This window comes from Peromyscus eremicus, chromosome 2 (genome assembly GCF_949786415.1).
Source record: "Peromyscus eremicus chromosome 2, PerEre_H2_v1, whole genome shotgun sequence".
NCBI classification, from domain to species: Eukaryota; Metazoa; Chordata; class Mammalia; order Rodentia; family Cricetidae; genus Peromyscus; species Peromyscus eremicus.
This window is the reverse complement of record NC_081417.1, coordinates 139,667,746-139,685,926: the sequence shown is the minus strand read 5'-3', so window position 1 is coordinate 139,685,926 and position 18,181 is coordinate 139,667,746. Positions and strand designations below refer to the sequence as shown.

The 18,181-nt window shown below is 47.0% G+C and overlaps 1 protein-coding gene across 1 annotated transcript in view; it reads right to left on the bottom strand.

The window, feature by feature from the left end:
* The window catches only part of Csmd2 (CUB and Sushi multiple domains 2), a 570,924-nt gene that overhangs the window by 148,376 nt on the left and 404,367 nt on the right, over positions 1-18,181 (bottom strand). Inside the window, exons 22-24 of the mRNA XM_059254992.1 lie at positions 14,467-14,636; positions 2,307-2,463; positions 1,000-1,191 (exon numbers count right to left, since the gene is read on the bottom strand). Coding sequence (XP_059110975.1) covers positions 1,000-1,191; positions 2,307-2,463; positions 14,467-14,636 — 519 coding nt within the window. The remainder of the gene's footprint in view (positions 1-999; positions 1,192-2,306; positions 2,464-14,466; positions 14,637-18,181) is intronic.

Here is an 18,181-nt window from a genome sequence, read left to right as displayed (position 1 = left end):
TTCCGAGTCTCAACCGAACTGTTGCTTCCTATGTGGAGCTCTCTCACATCATCTGGAGACTCAACAGAACTCTGTAGACAGGATGCAGCCTCATGACAAGGACCGTCTGTGTACCTACTCTCTTTGGTAGAACGGGGGCTTCCCAGTGGCAGGGACAGACTTTCCTTTCCTCCTTATTTCTCCGCTCCCACATACATGGACACCTGCCTGCCTATTTCCAGCATGTGTGGTTTGGTAGGCACTCATGACTTCCCCCAGCGGCTATTTCATTCTCATCAAATCCACCTGTGCCGCACAGGTACATCGCGGTCGTTGGGAACAGGAGGCTTGACTGGAAAGATCTGGTTTGGGGGAAACAGGATGAGTAGGGCCATAGGATTCTGAGCAGCAGGGAAGGAGAGGGGCTAGAGAAACAGAATGGCAGTGCTCTGATTGTTTCGGTTCAGCCTTGGCCACTGTCTCTGGTCTTGTGATGTAAGCGCAAAGCTTCTAGGGAATGTCCGCTGATAACTTGCAAGAACCACAGGCTTAGGAAGACGCACGCTCACCACCACAGTCTTCTTTAGGCATGAGATTAGATTTAGCTCTTTACCTTAGTCTTTCTCCCAGCACTGCCCTGGAAAAGGGGGCTTGAATTCATTTTACCCACAGAGAAACTGAGACCTGGAGTCTTGGTGTTGCAGGAAGCCCTGGAGTCACTGCGTCATTCCGACAGAGACCCCTACCACATCTCTCTTGCCTGTGCTGCAACTCTGAGGGCATGACTCGGCACCACTGACTCAAGGCGTGACGATGGCAAGCCGCTGTGTGGACTGTACTGCCTGTGTGGTGAAGTGTGAGGAAGTGGGGACGGGAGGCTATCAAGCCGCAGCGCTCACTAACAGGCAGAGCCAATCCTGGTGGATGGCCCCAGGTCCTGGACACCCTTTTTGAGGGCAGGGCTGGAGTTCAGGTAAGGGAAAGGCCAAGGAGTTTCGTGCCAATCAAGAGGCATCCTACCGACACAGGTGGGCAGTGGTCGGTCCCAGGTCCTGCGTTCCCCACTCAGACACATCAGCTCCTCATTGCCCCGAAGACTGTAGCCAGGGTCACAGCTGAAGGTCACAGAGCTCCCTGCAAAATGACCTCCATCGTGAACCTTGTAGCCAAACTGTGGGGTCCCTGGGTCCTCACATCGGATGAGTTCGAAACCTGGGGAAGACAGAAGAGAAAGAGTGAGCAGAGACCATGGTGACAGAGCCATGTTGCTTCTCCTCCCCTCCAGCTTGTATCTTGAGGTGCCCTGGCCACCACCTGAGGTGTGCCAGCCTCAGGCTCATGACCCAGTCCTATCTGCATTCTCTGTGGAGGGAGTATGTCTCTGCTGCTTTATGCAAATGAGTTCAGAATTTAATAGCATGCATACTTGGGGCTGGATTTTCTACTTTTTGGTTAAGCCTGTAGGATTCTGTGAGTGGGATCTAGGGCTTCCATTTTGATCACTGGGACACTGTGAGGAGACAGGGCAGCACAGGGAACACCACCATGCATGCAGCTGTGTTGAAAGGGCTGGAGGAGGAGAGACTCCCATGAGCTCCCTCTCCACTCTGTGGGACTCCAAAGACCTTGCCTCTCATTTGTTATTCATAGGGGTCTCGCAGGTGGGTGTAATTATTGGCACTCTACAATCGAGAGCATTGACTTGGGAAGGTTAACTAAATTGCTCGAAATCCTCACCATTTTCAGTTAATAGAAATGGAATTCAAATGTGACTCTATTTAATCCCCGTTACATGGAGCCGCTTCTGAAAGAGGCGAAACTCCCTGTGTGAGACATCCAGCACCCAGGTGAGGGGAATCCTGAGGAGACCCTCGGGGCTCCTGGAGTCACTAAGACACAATTGGCCCATCGCAAATAGTGAACAGTCTACTGTCTCTTACACTCATGTCATTGTGAAATTATTGCCACAGTTGTAGAATATTTTCCCCTTACTCCCTCAGCTGATTTCTCCTCTGTGTATTAGCTCTGTGAAGTTTTTAAAATGTATGTCCTTTGTATCTGGTTTCTTTTGCTCAGGGTAGTGTTTTAAAGTTTCATATTAATGTTAAAGCACAAATCATTTCTTCCTTTTGGTTGCCAAATAATACTCCATTGTATGGACATACCACATTTTCTATATCCACTCATCAGCTGCCAATCACCCACTAGATTTAAAAGACATATGTAAGCATGCATTTTTGTGTGTGTGTCTACTGGGCACACCAGCTCACATGAACAAAATGGGAAAGTCTGACTTCATAGTCCGTTCAGACCCAATAAAGACTTACTAGAGAACTGAAGTTCAAAGCCTTTGCTGGTGTTTTCGGCATCTGTGATGAAGTCGAGCCACAAGCTGCTGGATGTGCTGTTCAAAGTCACCCCCAACATCTCAGAGCGGCTGAAGACCCCCAGCAAACGGGCGGAGTTGTTACTGCCATCATAGACCTGGATACCAGAGATCCCAATCCAATGACATCAGAGTTGCCTATTTCAAACAAGGTCTTATCGCCCTGCAGCCCATGTTCCCAGTGGGTAGCATCAATAACAGCTGTTAGAGATGCAGGTAGCCATCAGATGCTCAGAAGGTGGCAAAGTGAAGCCAGCAGCTGAGTTGGTTGCCGCCTTTCCCCATGTTGACAGCGCTGGGCCCAGTGTGTCTCTACTCTTTGGGAATTGGTTGCTACTCTAACGATCCTGTGCAATCTGCTTGTTTCCTCGGTGCTCATATGCTACCGGCTCACACTTTGGCAGCCTTGGGAGGCCAGGCTGGGGTGGCTTGATTCCCCAAGCCATCTGTTTCTATAGACAGATAGGCTGAAAGCACACGGCATGTGTACATCACTCAACACACAGGCTTGTCCTTCCAGCAGATGATACAGTCATTGTTCTGCCTGCCTGTGGCCATGGCCTGCCTTGACTATTCTATTGGATATGATCCCTAGGGCACAAGCAGGATGTAGTTAAAAATGACCACCATGTTCTGGGGACCTGCCTTTCCCCAGGCCAAGTCTCTGCCCCTTCCTGGCATAATGAGGGCTCCAGCCTAGGGCCTGCTGGGTTTGCCAATGGGGGAAATAGTGCTGGCATCTGGCTTCCCTCATTCCCATCTGTCCCCTGAACTTCTGGGTACCAGCAAGGGCAACCATCATTAGAATAATGAACCAGCTCCCTAGGTCTCGGGGTGGCTGCTCCTTTCTAGATGGTTGTACAAATAACAACAGAAGGTGTGATGGAGTGAGAGGCCCCCTGGCACTTTGGTAAATATCAAAGACAGGATCTATGGGTGGGAGATGAATGTCTGCGCACGGCACACAATGTGGTACCAGCTGCCAGCAAATTGGAACAATATTTCCACCCTTCCATCTTGGAAGCCAAGTCGTCCCTCCAGCTAACAACAGTGCCGAGTGGTGCAGAATTCTGTTGAGGCCCTGAGAGTTCAATCCCTTTCTGGACTATGTGGAGAGAATCCTGGGGTTCCAGTCTGAGATGATACCTCTTCAAACAGCTGAGCCCTATGCTGTGTCCCAATGGTTATAAAAACATTCTTCGAAAAATCGTGTGAGTGTGTGTGTGTGTGTTTGTGTATGTCTGTGTGTCCCTGCACCTGCACACGCATGCCATGCTGTGGCCAGAGGACAGTTAGGGTGTTACTCCTCCCTTCCATCTTATTAGAGGCAGGATTTCTTATTTGCTCAGGTTCACTCTCATCTGCCACTGCAGACCCCAGGCTAGCTGGCCTGAGAGCTTCCAGAACTCTCGTGTCCCCACATCCCATCTTGCGGTAAGGGCTCTGGAAATACAGATGCACACTACCACATCCAGTTTTTATATGGGTTCTGAGATTTGAATTCAGATCTTCATGGTTGCATAACAAACTCTTTACCCTCTGAGCTATCTTCAAGGCCACAAAAACATTTCTTTAAAACTCATGAAAACATCTGCTGGAATTAATGGATCAAGACATCAATAGTCAACAGTCACTACATCACGATAAGAAATCAGACACCCCGTGCTTCTTAGCGGAAAACAGACTACTGAGGATATGGTTGTTGCACCCACCCAGAAATATCAAATGGGGCCAAACCACGCCTTTATATTGAATTTCAACCTAACAGGGACAACTGAGGTCAGAAGTTCAGATGAAATGATGCCCCAGGCAGGTCGAGATCAGAATCGGAAAAGGAATACAGAGTTTACCAAACAAAGGGATGCACTCCTCGACAAATAAACTAGATGGAAAAAGGAAAGGAGACAGGGAAAGCTGTAGGTTAACAAGCAGCAGACAGAAAATCCAGCATGCAGATTTTATTTGGAGCCTGGCTCAAATAAACTGTAAATCCAAAAATATACGATGACATTTATGAGATAATTTGGAGATCTCAACATTCCCTGAATGTTGTATGGTGGTATTAAGAAATTATTGTTAATTAATAAGTACAACGGGTATAGGGTTTTTCTCCTTAATCTCAAAGCATAATTTGTTCCAATCCATTAAGGACCAAAAGGTTATTTGTATCATTATGATAAAATACTCATTGCAGAAAAATGTATAAAACAGAAAAGCACGAAGCAAAGAAAACCTGAATCTGTTAGGTTTCCATGGAGATTGTTCCAGGCTTGTGTGTTCTATGCAGTGTGTGTGTGTGTGTGTGTGTGTGTGTGTGTGTGTGTGTGTGTGCACGAGCAAAGAGGAGGGGCTGGGAAGATGGTTCTGTTGGTAAAATGCCTGTTGCTCAAGCACGAGGACTTGAGTTTGGATCCCCAGCACCCAGGCTAACAAGCCAGATTTTAATCCTGAGAGCTAGGATTCAGGTGTGAGTTACCAAGCCAGGCTTCTTTAAACAGAACGCTGTGTTTAAAGAATTCTCCCCACCACCAATTTTAAACCCACCTCTACCGCATACGTAATTCTGCATTACCCCATAAACTCAGATTTGTTTGTGAGCTTTCTCTTCTATGGCTTTTGTCTGTTATTCTTGCTCTCTGCCCACACTGATTTAGTTAATGTGGTGGTGGCATGTGCCTGAAACCCCAGCACTGGGGAGGCAGAAAGGACCCGAGGGTCTCCCTGGCTAACCAGTCCAAACTAGTGAGCTCCAGAATCAGTGAGAGATGGTGTGATTGAGAAACGCACCTGGCATTGACCCCTGGTCTCCGCAGACATGTGAACACATATAAATATGTACAGACACACAAACAAGATCAAACTATAGATGCATATGGGAATCAGCTCTTCCACTTAATACAGTGCATATCATCTTCAAGTCTTTAAATACTTCACAGCATCATCTAAATAGCTAAAGGGGATATCCAGCACAAAATGAACACAATCTACAACATGATTATTTACTGATCAGCATTCAGAATACATGCTGAGGCAGGTACACTCGGCAAATACCACAAATAAGAAAGCCAGTGTTTTCCTCCAATATTTTTGCCCTAAATGCATTTGGAATTTATTTTACATATGATGCAACATTCTACCTTTCCCCCTGGTCCATTAGTCATGAAAAAAAAAAACCCTTGGGGGGCGTTGTTTGTTTTTGTTTTTTAGACATGGTCTTACAATGTATCTCTGACTAGCTTAGAACTTGTTATGTAGACCAGGCTGGCTTTAAACTCGCAGAGATTCACCTACTTCTACCTCCTGACTGTTGGTATTAAAGGTGTGTACCACCATTCCAGGCTTCAAAAGCCTGGGATGTTTGTAAATATCCCACCCACCACCAATCTTAAATCCACCTCTATTGTCTGTATAACTCCAGTATGACCCTGTGAGTTGGGATTTGTAAATATTCTCTCTGGTGGCATTTGTCTGCCCACACTGTTTTAGGTATTGGAGCATTACTGTTAAGTGTGCAGCAGAAGTTTTCAATTGTTTCCTTTACGAAAGAATTCTCTCATATTTACTATCCTAGATAAACTTAAGAGTTTCCAGATTAAAATAGGAAGCAACCCCCTTTCAAAGGAAAGTCCCCATGGTGTTCTGACTGAGTTCCATGAAATGGACTGATTTGAGAAAGCAAAGCACTGAACTGATAAACCATCAAATCTTTTGACACACGGCTCTGTCTGACCCAGATGCCATTGTATTGTAGAAAGACTCTCTACTTATTCCTGAGCAGTTTTGTATTTGCCTCTGCTATCAGGAAGTAAAGCTTAAAAAAAAATATTTCCAACAGGTAACCATTTGATGGGCCAGTTCGTCAGCATGTAGAGGAGATGGAAACATCTCCCCAAGAAGTCCAAGACAATTTATGGACATCTGGCTCACCTCCCTCTAAGGGCAGAACTTTCCACACAGGATGACACGTGGCAGCGGCATTTCTGTGGACATCCCTGCATGTCTGCTAAAAAACATGGGCTTCAGTTCCTCCAAAACGAAGAAGCTGCCTGCGGGAAGTCCATGACTTCCATCATGTCAGATCTCACCAGGCTGTTGTCTAAAGCCGGATGCTGCCCTGCCTCACACCAGTCTTGTCCCTAGCTTTATACCCATGCCAGCGCTTGGTGTTCTCAGGCCAAGACGGGCTCTTTTCCAGTCTGATGGATGTGGAACAGAATCGTATTTCCATTAGCTTTCCCAGACTACCACTGGGTCTGAGCTGGGGTGACTGAATATTGACCAACAATTCCACCACCCTCCTGTCAACTTCCGGTTCTTGTTCTCTGTGGCTACTTCTCCACATTTGTTATAGTCCTGTCTTCTTTTAAAATCAAGTTTTATAATTTTCTTGTAAAAATTATCCACGTGCTGGAGGGGGGCATATTTCTAGATGTTTTCCAGTTTTTGCCTCAATAACAAATGAGAATTTTATTTTCCTGATTTCATGTTTTAATTGGTTACAGAAACACCAGCTGCTTTGTTGAATTGTCTTATTGGTTCTGATAGCTTATTAGTTGAACCATTTGTGTCTTCTAAATGAACGAGACAATTTTCTACCCTCCTTTCTAATTTTTATGGCTTCCTTTGTTATGTCTGGGTCTAACTGTAACGGCTTGGCTCGGCAGCATGGTGTCGAGAGCGGTTGGCAATGGTGTGGCCACTGGTCTTGTTGCTTCGCTGCCGGGAGCCTGCTGGAAATTTTCCCATTAAACCTCATGCTTATTGTGGTGTTTAGAGGCCCTTCCTGCTGTCCTGCTGAGAAGGTTCCACTCTCAGTTTGTTGTTTTTAGAATCTTTTAAGAATCCTGACTGGGGATTGGCTCTGATCACAGGATGTTTGGGATGTATTAACAGGACCCTTTCTTTCTTCCTCTCTCCCTCCCTCCCTTTTCTCCTTCTTTCCTTTCCTCCCTCCCTCCCTCCCTCCCTCTCCTTCCTTCCTTCCTTTCTTTCCTCCTTCCCTCCCCTTCTTTTTTTTCTAACCTATACCTAGGATATTAGACCGAATCACAAGACATTCTCAGTGTTTGAAGAGTCTAGACCCAGACAATGGCAATCTCATGCAGGGAGTCGAAACAATAACATTGTGAGTTTTTCTATTGGGCAGACACAGCCTCAGAGTCTTGGATCCTGCCTGCTTTGCTATCTTTATATTGACATGCTGCTGGATTCAATCCTGTATTGTCTAGGGGCTTTTAGATCAATGATCATAAGTAAGATTGGGCTACTAGGTCCATGCTTCGGTTTCTATTTTTTAATATTTAGGTTTTACACTACAAATTATATTGACAAGTTTTATCTGTGTGGAATATGGAGCGATGTTATGATGTATAAATAGTGAACAATTAAATGAAGCTAATTAACATATTCATCACTTCAACTACCTCTCTCTTTCCTTCTGACAGAGACTCTCACTGAACCTGGAGTTCACTGATTTGGCTAAATGGGCTGGCTAACAAGTGCCAGGGTCTCCCTGTGTCTGCCTTCCAGTACAGGACTGCAGACATGCACCTATGAGATGAGTCTGGCTTTCATGTGGGTTCTGGGGATCCGAACTCAGGTCGTCATGCTTGTGTGGTAGGCACTTTGCGAATGAGCAACCTCTCCAGCCCCACTTATCACCCTTTATTGTGTGATTTTTAAATGCGCAATCTGTTATAAGTACTCTACCCATCCCTTTATGCAATAGATCCCAAAGACAAAGCCCTGGTCCTCTCCCCAGGTAGGGCTCTGCCCCATTTGAACATCACCTGCCTCCTCACTGCCCCTTCCTCCAGCCTTTCTTTAACACCTGTGCCATTTATAAATGTGAACTGGGAGGTGGATCTTTATTTTTCTTTCTTTCCAGAGCAGCTTGATTACTGCAGGGTTTAGCTGTAAACTGGGCTGGACCTGAAGCTTGGGAGGTGACAGTTTGCAAAAAATGGTGTCTTGTTTATTTGGGTTTTCACTTTCTAATATTAGTGCTTTTAAAAATATTTTAGTTATGTGGTTACGTGTGTGGTATGTGCATGTGAGTACAGTGACAGCAGAGGCCAGAAGGGGGCGTTAGATCTCTTGGAGATGAAGCTACAAGCAGTTTTGAGTTGTAAGACATGTGCTGGGAGCTGAACTTGGGTCCTCCGGAAGATCAGCACAAACTCAACCTCTGAGCCATCTCTCCAGTCCCAAATATTATCATTTTCTAATCATATATACATATAATTTTCTAATCATATATATAATCATATATATATATAACATTTTATCTCAGATATATGTATATATAGCATTTTATATGCCTGTTTCCATTTCTTTTGAACATTCAGATTTCTTGGCTTACAGATGTCCCTATTTTCCTATCACCATCTTCTAGATCATAGCCACATTTATATCCCTCTTCACCGAGTGTTCTACACCTGCCACATCCTCTTTTGATCAGTCTTGCCAGGGTTATTAGTCTCTTTTGAAAGTTTTTTCCTACTAACTTCCTTATTTGGCTGATAGATTGATTGAGACAGGATCTCATCGTGTAGCTCAGGTTGGCCTGGAACTCACTGGGCAGCTGAGGCTGTTCTTGAACTCATGACATTCTTCCTGCTCGGTTCCCGGGTACTGGAATCACAAACTTGAATCATCATGCCCAGTTTCTGCTCTTCCTTTGAAGCCATCTTTTCCAGTCTGAGTGTACGGATGCCTGCCATCCCAGCTTGAGGCAGGAGGATGGAGAGTTGGGGTGCTCCACCTGGAGACTTCTCCAACACAAGCAAGCCGACAAACAGGTGTCTTTCTCCTCCTCTCTTTGGGTTTATTCTGTCATGGTATAAAGTCACCAAGCCCTTATTTATTTTTCCTGTGAGTGATATGTCAGAGACTCACAGAGGTGTATTAGAATTTTCCCTGGAAAACCCCACAATGACCAACTTTATTAAAGTATATTTTATATTTCTAGTAGCCATGTTATTTGGCACATCAAGTTTTATTGTGGGATGATTGAACATTTCATTAATACAAAGGAATCCTCTTCTTCATTTCCTTTTGAGAGGTGGAGATGTTCTCAGGAGCGTCCCGTAATGAGCTGATTTCATTTTTCTGTGTTACCACCTCCCTCCATTGTCTCCATTTGGTGTTTTAATTGGATGATCATGTTTTTCATCTCCATCCAATCTTTCCTCATCGGAGATAGCTCTGTTTTCATTATTGCCTATTTTGTGCCATAAATACAATATTCTCTCAAGCCCTGTGAAGAATACCAATTAGGAGCTTTAAAAGTATGTTTCTGTTCTTTGTGGCAAACAGAGGGGCAATTAGCTCTGATCTCTCAGACAGGTCCCCTTCTCATCTGAATATTCACACATAGCTGGTTAATTTCCTTGTTGGCACCTCATTGCAGAGGGAGAATGGAAATGGAGAATATAAACACCCCCAACATTCTAAGTGGGAGCAAAGGGGCTATGCCCCAAAGTGCCCCAGCATGCAGAAGCGTTTTCAGTGGAGGGGTGTTGGGGATGGTGGCAGCTCATTCTCTAACTGAGTCTGACAACTCTTAATGATCTTTCCCTGGAGTATCAACAAGAGCCAGGATGTTATGTCAGGAGAGAACCGGGGCTCTGCTGTCTCTCAAGCCTAGCGCTCATGCTTAACAGTGAGGAGGATGGAGATCTTGTCCCAATAATGGTCTTGTCCTCTGCTGCGCATGGATGCTCCTTTTCAAAAACATGTATGTCTATGCAGGTGTGGGTGGGTATATATGGGTGTGGGTGCATGAGGTATACATTACATGGTGTGTAGGCCGGAGGTCCATCTTGGGTGTTGGTCCTCAGGAGCCATGTGCCTTGCCCTCTGCTATAAGTCTCTTTGGGTCGTGTAGCTCAATGGCTAGGCTAAGATGGCTGACCAGAGTGCCCCGGGGATCCCCTGGCTTCCGCTTCGCCAGGGCTGGTTTTGCGAGCCTGTGCCCCCATGCCTGGCTTTTTGCACGGTGTTGGGGGTCTTCATGCTTGTGTGGGAGCACTTTACCCACTGAGCCACCTCCCCAGCCCTCCCTTGGAATCTATGACCCTTAATTCACAGGCCGGGGAATCATCACGGGATGCTCTCTGCTATGTTACAATGAAGCAAGGCAGCTCCCCTCAGTTGCAGTACTGTGTTCCTGGGCTTACAGCCTCTAGAACTGAGAAGCGGATGAGCCTGTGTTTTTATATCTGTTCAGAAATTCCTTGACGTTGTATATGAAAGGCACCCTTGCCTGATTTCCATCTTTCTCCACTTGCCTTTAGCTATCCTGACGGGAACCTGTGCACACTGTAGTATGTGCGCGTGTGTCCTCTGATGTCTTGATCTGGGAGTTGTCTTTCTGTACGACTATGTTTTAAGTCCCCTCCTGTCTTGCTCATGTCAGGGTGGCAGGAAGATCGACTTCAGGGACCATAACGAAAAGAGTGAGTTGGCAACAGGAAACCCAGGCATGTGGCCTCATCCAAACTTCAGGGGACTTTAAGGTTTTAGGGTAATGAGCAGGTCAGGAGTCATATACGCACAAGCCTCAGGTTTGGCGTATCAGTCAACTGCATGAAACACACTAATACTGTCTTGGAAGACCAAGTGTGGAGAAGGTGACAGATATCCAGATTCTGCTCAGGTGTGCCCCAGCCGCCTTTGGAGGCACAGGTAAGGAACACACTGGCAGTGTGGAAAACGAACCAGTTGCACTAAGGCAAGGGGCAGAGGATGCTGAGGGCAACTCTCCTGCTCTGGGCATCTTGCCTGGCCAGCTGTGTTGAGGTCAGCCAACTGGCAGGGATGGCATTCCTGCTGACTGTGGTTGCCGGGCAGCTCTGCATCCCACTTGGGAAGCTACGACTGGCAGTTTCTTTGAGTCCTAAAACAGTTTTGTTATCTGTGCACATCCTGAGTTCCTCCTACGAGGTTGAAGAGTCCTGGGGAGAAGAGCTAGGACAGGAAACGGACTAAGAATGCCATCCTGTCTCCTGGGGACCTCGCCTTCCCTTCTCCAGAAGCTTGTCCTAAAGCTCTCAACCTCCCTAACGCTGTGACCCTTCGATACAGTTCCTCATGCTGTGATGACCCCCAACTATAAAATTATTTTCATTGCTACTTCGTAACTGTAATTGTTACGAATTGTAATGTAAATATCTGATATGCAGGATATCTGATAGGTGACCCCTGTGAAAGGGTAATTCGATCTCCAAAGGGGTCACAACCCACAGGTTGAAAACCACTGCTCTAGATGGTTTGTGATTTCAGGGGTGTGTGTGTGTGTGTGTGTGTGTGTGTGTGTGTGCTGAAAAGCAAAAGCCATCAACATGTCTCAATGCTCACTGGGTTGTTTTATACATTACTCAGTTATTTCATGAGGAGTGAGCTAAGAGTGAGAGATGCTGCCACCTAGACGATGAATGAGCCAGTGTGTGTGTGCGTGTGCGTGTGTATGTGTGCGTGTGTGTATGTGCGTGTGCATGTGTGTACGTGTATGTGTGCATGTGTGTGAGTAAGAGAGAGAGAGAGAGAGTGAGTGCACAGGCTCCAGGGATGCATCCGTGTACCAAGTGTACATAAACACTTTAATGGCTCTTCTTTATCCTTCCCAGAGTGACGGCCTTCGGTTGTTCTGAACGCTCCTCATGTTAGCATCTCTCCAGCATCTGCTGAGATGAGTTGTGTTAGGAGAAGCTGGTCCAGTTCCTTGGCTTAGGACGAAATGACTAAACCTGGGGATATTGCCGTGGAATCACTGCAGTTCTTCAGCCCATCCCCAAGTTCAGCTGTTTATTACCCACACACGGATGCCCTTCACATGATCAGCGACAGCCACTTACGCACACACAAAGAAATCCAAGACAGATGTCTCTCGGCTCGTAACAACTCCCTCTGTCATCTGAGTCCTGCCACTTCTTTCCCTAATGAGCTCACTTCCTTCGGCCTACTGACACTCACTGTCACAGCACACGGATGCTGCCGCATACTCAAGGCATATGCAATATATGTGCACAAAGCATGCAGACACATGGTGCAGATGCAAGTGAACAGACCAGACACATAGATTCACATACATGTGGAAACGTATGTAAGAAAGTGTGTGCACACACACATCATATGCTCACACATTCACACCACACACTCCAACCATATACATACATGTACCACAATACACATGTATACACACACACACATATATATACACTACATATCCCAAACATGTACACACATAACATACATGCATGTACTTACACATACACTACACATATGTATTCATGCATACAACATGTATACACAACATGTACTTACACATACACCATATACATAACATATATACATATGCACTCATACATACACTATACACAAAACAGTGCTCAGGCACACAATATTTATATACACATATACACAGACACTACATAAAACATGTACAAATGTGTACTTACACATATACCACACAATATGTACATACATGTATTCATTCATGGACATGTATGCTCATAACACATTACAAATGCAACATGTATACCCACAACAGATATGTACGTATACGCACACACACCACACACATATCATATATATATACATATACATATAAATATATATATATATATATATATATATATATATATATATATATACACACACACACACAAAGCACACAGAGACACACACAGGTGCACAGGCACACACACACACACACACACACACACACACTGTCTTACTTAGGGTTTCTAATACTATAATAAGATGCCATGACCAAAAGCAACTTGGGGAGATTGATTTCATCTCACACCCCCACATCAACCCACCACTGAGGGAAGTCAGGACGGGAACAAGGCAGGAACCCGGAAGCAGGAACTCAACAGACTCCGTGGAGGAAGGTTATTTACTGGCATGTTCCCCGCCCCGCTCAGCTCGCTTTTGTTTACGCTGTAGGACGACCTGCCCCAGAGAGGTGTTGTCCACAGTGGGCAGCGAGTCAACACACCATGAACACAATGCCCCACGGGCTCTCCTACAGGCCAGTGTACGGACATATTTCCTCGGCTGTGGTTCCCTCTTCTCATTTAACTCAGCTTGTGTCAAGTTGACAACCAAACCAAACCAAACAACAACAAAACAACTAGGATACATATATGCATATGTGTACACACACACACACACACACACACACACACACACATTCTATGAACTCTTAATTGTTTAGATTTAAGGTCATGGTCCATGGTTAGGGTTTCTGTTGCTGTGAAGAGACACCATGACTATGGCAACTCTTACAAAGGAAAACATTTAATTGGCTGGTTTACAGTTTCAGAGTTCAGTCTATTATCATTATGGTGGGACATGGTGACATGCAGGCAGACATGGTGCAGGGGAAGGAGCTGCATCTTGATTCCACAGGCAACAGGGAGTGAACTGAGACACTGGGCATGGCTTGAACATATATGAGACCTCAAAGTCTACTCCTACAGGGACACACTTCCTCTAACAAGGCCATAAGTATTTCAGCAAAGCCACACCTATTAGTGCCACCCCCTGTGAGCTTATGGGGGCCACTTACATTCAAACTACCACATTCTACTCCCTGGCCTTGTAACAATATACTGCAAAATGCATTTAGTCCAACTTCAAAAGTCTCCACGTGGATGTACTTGTGTGTTTGTGTATGTGGAGTTGATGTTAGGTGTCAATCTCTGTAGCTTTTACACTTATTTTTAGAGACAGGGTCTCTCACAGACCCTAGAATTTACTGACTGGCTAGACTAGCCGGCTGGGATTACAGCTGTGACCACCATGTTGGCTTTACACATGGGTGTGGGGGATTCAAACTCCTTACGCTCACACAGCAGGCGCTTTACCAACTGAGCTCTCTCTCACTATTTTACCACGCGGTTAACTCACATCTGTAAGAGCAGACAGTTCCTAAGCCAATGCTAAGGCCACACACTTTTTCCCAGGAGAGGCTGTCCATCAGAACTCAGGTGGAAGCGGGAGGTTTGGGCCACCCACACGGGGACAGATGGGGAGGTAGCCACACTTTGCACACGGTTCCCCACACACTACATGAAATCAACTGTCATTACCTTGAGGAGGTCTCCTTCCGCGAGTTCAAATGCCTTGGCTTTAAGTTGAATCCCCTTTCCCGGCTGGGTCTGGATGGAGTAGATACATTCGTGATTGTTATTGTAGTTCACAGGAAAGTTGGGGGACAGCAAAGTGCCCTGAGTGCCCGTGACCGAGTTCCCACACTCCGCTGGAACGACAATCATAATATCCACAGATTAACCCACTCACACAAAAAAAACCACTTGCATCTCTGCATAACCTCGCAGGGGTGACAAGATTGTCTGCCTGCCTGCCTGCCTGCCTGCCTGTCTGTCTGTCTGTCTGTCTGTCTCCAGGACAGCCTACCAAACTTTTAACAGCACCAGCTCCCCCACAACTCTGCCTGCCTTCTTCATCTCTCTTGCTCTGCTTGTCTCTGCTCTAGAAACAGAAGACACACCGTGGGACATCCTTCTCTTTCACTCTGTTAGTTTATAAAGCACTGACCCCCACACCTGTCTGCACGGTATCACAACAACAGAAGGATGCTAGAGAAAGAGGCAGCCAGACCTAGAAAGAGGAGACCTTTTAGGACTCATAGTTAGGTGCTAGGAAGGGATGAATTACAATCGCTACCCCTTACACACAAAACACCGCAGCCACTTTACCAGGGCTATCCCAGCCAAGAGTCACAAACACCAGACCAACGGACAAGCACAAGCCATCTTCCCTAGTGTAACCTGAACGTAGCTGCTTGCACCTAGTATCAATCCAGAGAGAAGATGGGCTGGAAATGCCACCTCCTTGGGCCTGTGTTAGGTAGGGGTTCTGGAGCTCTGAGAAAGTTTTAGCACAAGCTTATCAAAACTCTGCTTCATCTGGCAGACAATAAAACCACCCCAGCTCTGGAGACCTGTTTCCTGCCCTGCAGAAACAGTCTTTCCTACTATTCTCATGCCTGTATTTATAGCAGGCATCACAGTCTACTTGACTTGTTAATATTTCCATCTCCTCTGCTGTCTTATGATTCTTTGGGGTACTGTCATAGCGCCATCCCTTCTACACATGGGCAGTGCCTGACTAGCTCAGACTTGGTGGCAAGGCATGGCTAGCGAGCCTGCAGTGGGCTCTCTAGGGTCACTGATTGTGAGGCTCCCATCTGTGACCCCTGTGTTGAGGCACTTGCCACATTGCTCCCCACTTGCCTGATATTTGCATTCATCTCCTACCCCAACTATGAGCCACATGAGGGCCAGGGCTTGAAGAAGCTGTACATTTCCAAGGCCCATAGCCATAAGATAAATGTTGGTCAAATAAACGGATGAATGGAGGAATGCGGCTATACACCGATCTCAGTAGAGGCACGGAGCTAAAAATAGCCAGGTTCCAGAAGGGTGGAAACAGGAGTCCAGATGGCAGGCTCATTACATGTCTGGACAGACAGGAGGTTTGGAGCACGTCTCTGTGGTGGTTGGTGGCACGTCTCCTTTCCCCTGCTGCTGCTCTGTGCCCTTACTCTTGGCTGGAAGGACCTTCAAGTCCACTAAGAGGCCATTAGTCGGTTCTAGTTGCCCTAAGCTGGGAGTGTGGTAGATGACACCCACAGGGCACATGGAGACCTTCGGAGCCGAGTCTTGGTCCCCAGAGCTTCTCTTAGTTCTTTGACGGAGGTGGCTGTGTCCCGCTACCAAGTCTCTACTTTTCGATGGGCTCTGTTCCCTGTCCCGATTCTGTTCTCTGCTTTAGTTTCCCAAGACTTTGCCTAAGACCTTGTTTGTTTATCTTGAAGGAGACAGGGTGCCTGGGGTGCCTGAAACTCAGCGGGCTAGCAAAGTGACAAAGTATCAGTTGAATGTTCCAAACCAGGGTATAAAACTGGAGGGGCAAGGTGGGTAGACACCCTGGGGGCAGCAGCTGCTGACAATTTCAGCAAGCATCTCTCTAGCCTGCCTATTTTCTGGGTACCCTCCGATGAGGGTGTGGCTTGGGGGCGCTGCTGAGGCTGTGCACAGTTTAACATGGTGACTTGGTCTATCTGCGGCAGTGCCCTACCATCTCTGGACTTCCCATTCTCTCCCTCCACCTAGGCAGAGGCATGAGGTGAGCGGGATGGAAAGACTTTCGAGGCCGACAAGTTGTATCAGCTCTCTGCACCTTGGGCTCCTTTTCTGGATTGTAAGCATGTCCTCCTGAGACTAGAGAATAAGTGTGTAACGTCTGATGTGTGAAACAGGTGAACACGGAGGGAGTGGTCAAGCCCGTGTGTGGGCCTTCACTCTGTAATTCTTCCTCTGGATTCCAGCTTGTCTGCCTCCACTGGGCGTGGAGTCCCGTCTGCTCTGGATTGTCGGGAATCTTGTGGTAAGCTCTTCGCTGTTCAGGTTCACAGTGCCCTTACTGTTCCGAAATCCCCTTGCCCTTTGCCCAGATCAGGACAGCTGGTTTCTTCAAACGTGGCTTTCGGCAGAACTTTAGACTGCCTTCCCAGCCTCAGCTTCCTGCACACCAGCTTTCTGTCTGGTCTCTGGCCTAGTGAGACCCTCCCATCTCTCCCCTACACCCAGCGCATACCTAAGAAAGGTAGCAGGACTGCTCGCCTCAGAGGTTGCCAGTCCCTACCCAGTGAGAAAGCCCTGACTCCCTACCCAGTGAGAGATCCCTGACTCCCTATCCAGTGAGAGATCCCTGACTCCCTATCCAGTGAGAGATCCCTGACTCCCTACCCAGTGAGAGATCCCTGACTCCCTATCCAGTGAGAGATCCCTGACGCCCTACCCAGTGAGAGATCCCTGACTCCCTGTCCAGTGAGAGATCCCTGACTCCCTGCCCAGTGAGAGATCCCTGACTCCCTGCCCATTGAGAGATCCCTGACTCCCTGCCCAGTGAGAGATCCCTGACTCCCTGCCCATTGAGAGATCCCTGACTCCCTGCCAGAGCTTTGCTTGGTTCTAGGCACCAGAGAAGGGACAAGAGAAGGAAGGGGTGTGACATTTGTTTCTGGGAGCGTTTCCAAAGAGGCAGGGGAGATGAGCAGATGCCACAGGAAGCCAAACACGGCGTAAATGGAAACAAACCAGTGTTCCAGAGAAACAAACAGGCACATGCCCAGGGAAGTGCCGCCGCTGATTCAGACATCTGTGACTTCTGTCACCCCTGTCAGACGAGGTCTCGGTAAGGGCAGGGCAGGGGCTGTATCTTATCCATCAGTCTGGGGCTCCTGAGACAGAGGGTTATGTCTTCTCCATCGCTCTGGGTCTTCCAAGGACAGGGCCACATCTCTTGCTGTAGACTGGGGTCCCCTCCTAGGGTCAAGGCTGTCTCTTCAACATCAAATGCAGGAGCTCCTGAAGTCAGGGGCTGGATCACCCTGTCATACCACGAATTAGAGCTCAGGGCTGTTTGTATCCTCTGTGGCTGGGAATGTTCCTGGTGGCAGAGAGTGGGCTAAATCATCTCAGTGACACCTCCCGTGAAGGTAGCAAGTGAGAACACCCCTCCGGGTGGGCAGGCCCGCCATAACTCTGGCAGGCGTCTCTGCCGCAGGACTGGTTGTAATTAGAGGTGATTATAATTGCTGCTGCGTTATTAATGCCATGTGAAACAGAAGACAAATGTAATAATGAAAATATTGTGTGGTGTCATGAACAAACAGTAATTGGAATAATGAGTTAAAGGATGAGTTGGTGGAACGAGACTGGCGAGGCGGGCACTTTGGCGGGAGCGAGCACCTGGGGGCCTGGAGAGCCCCATTGG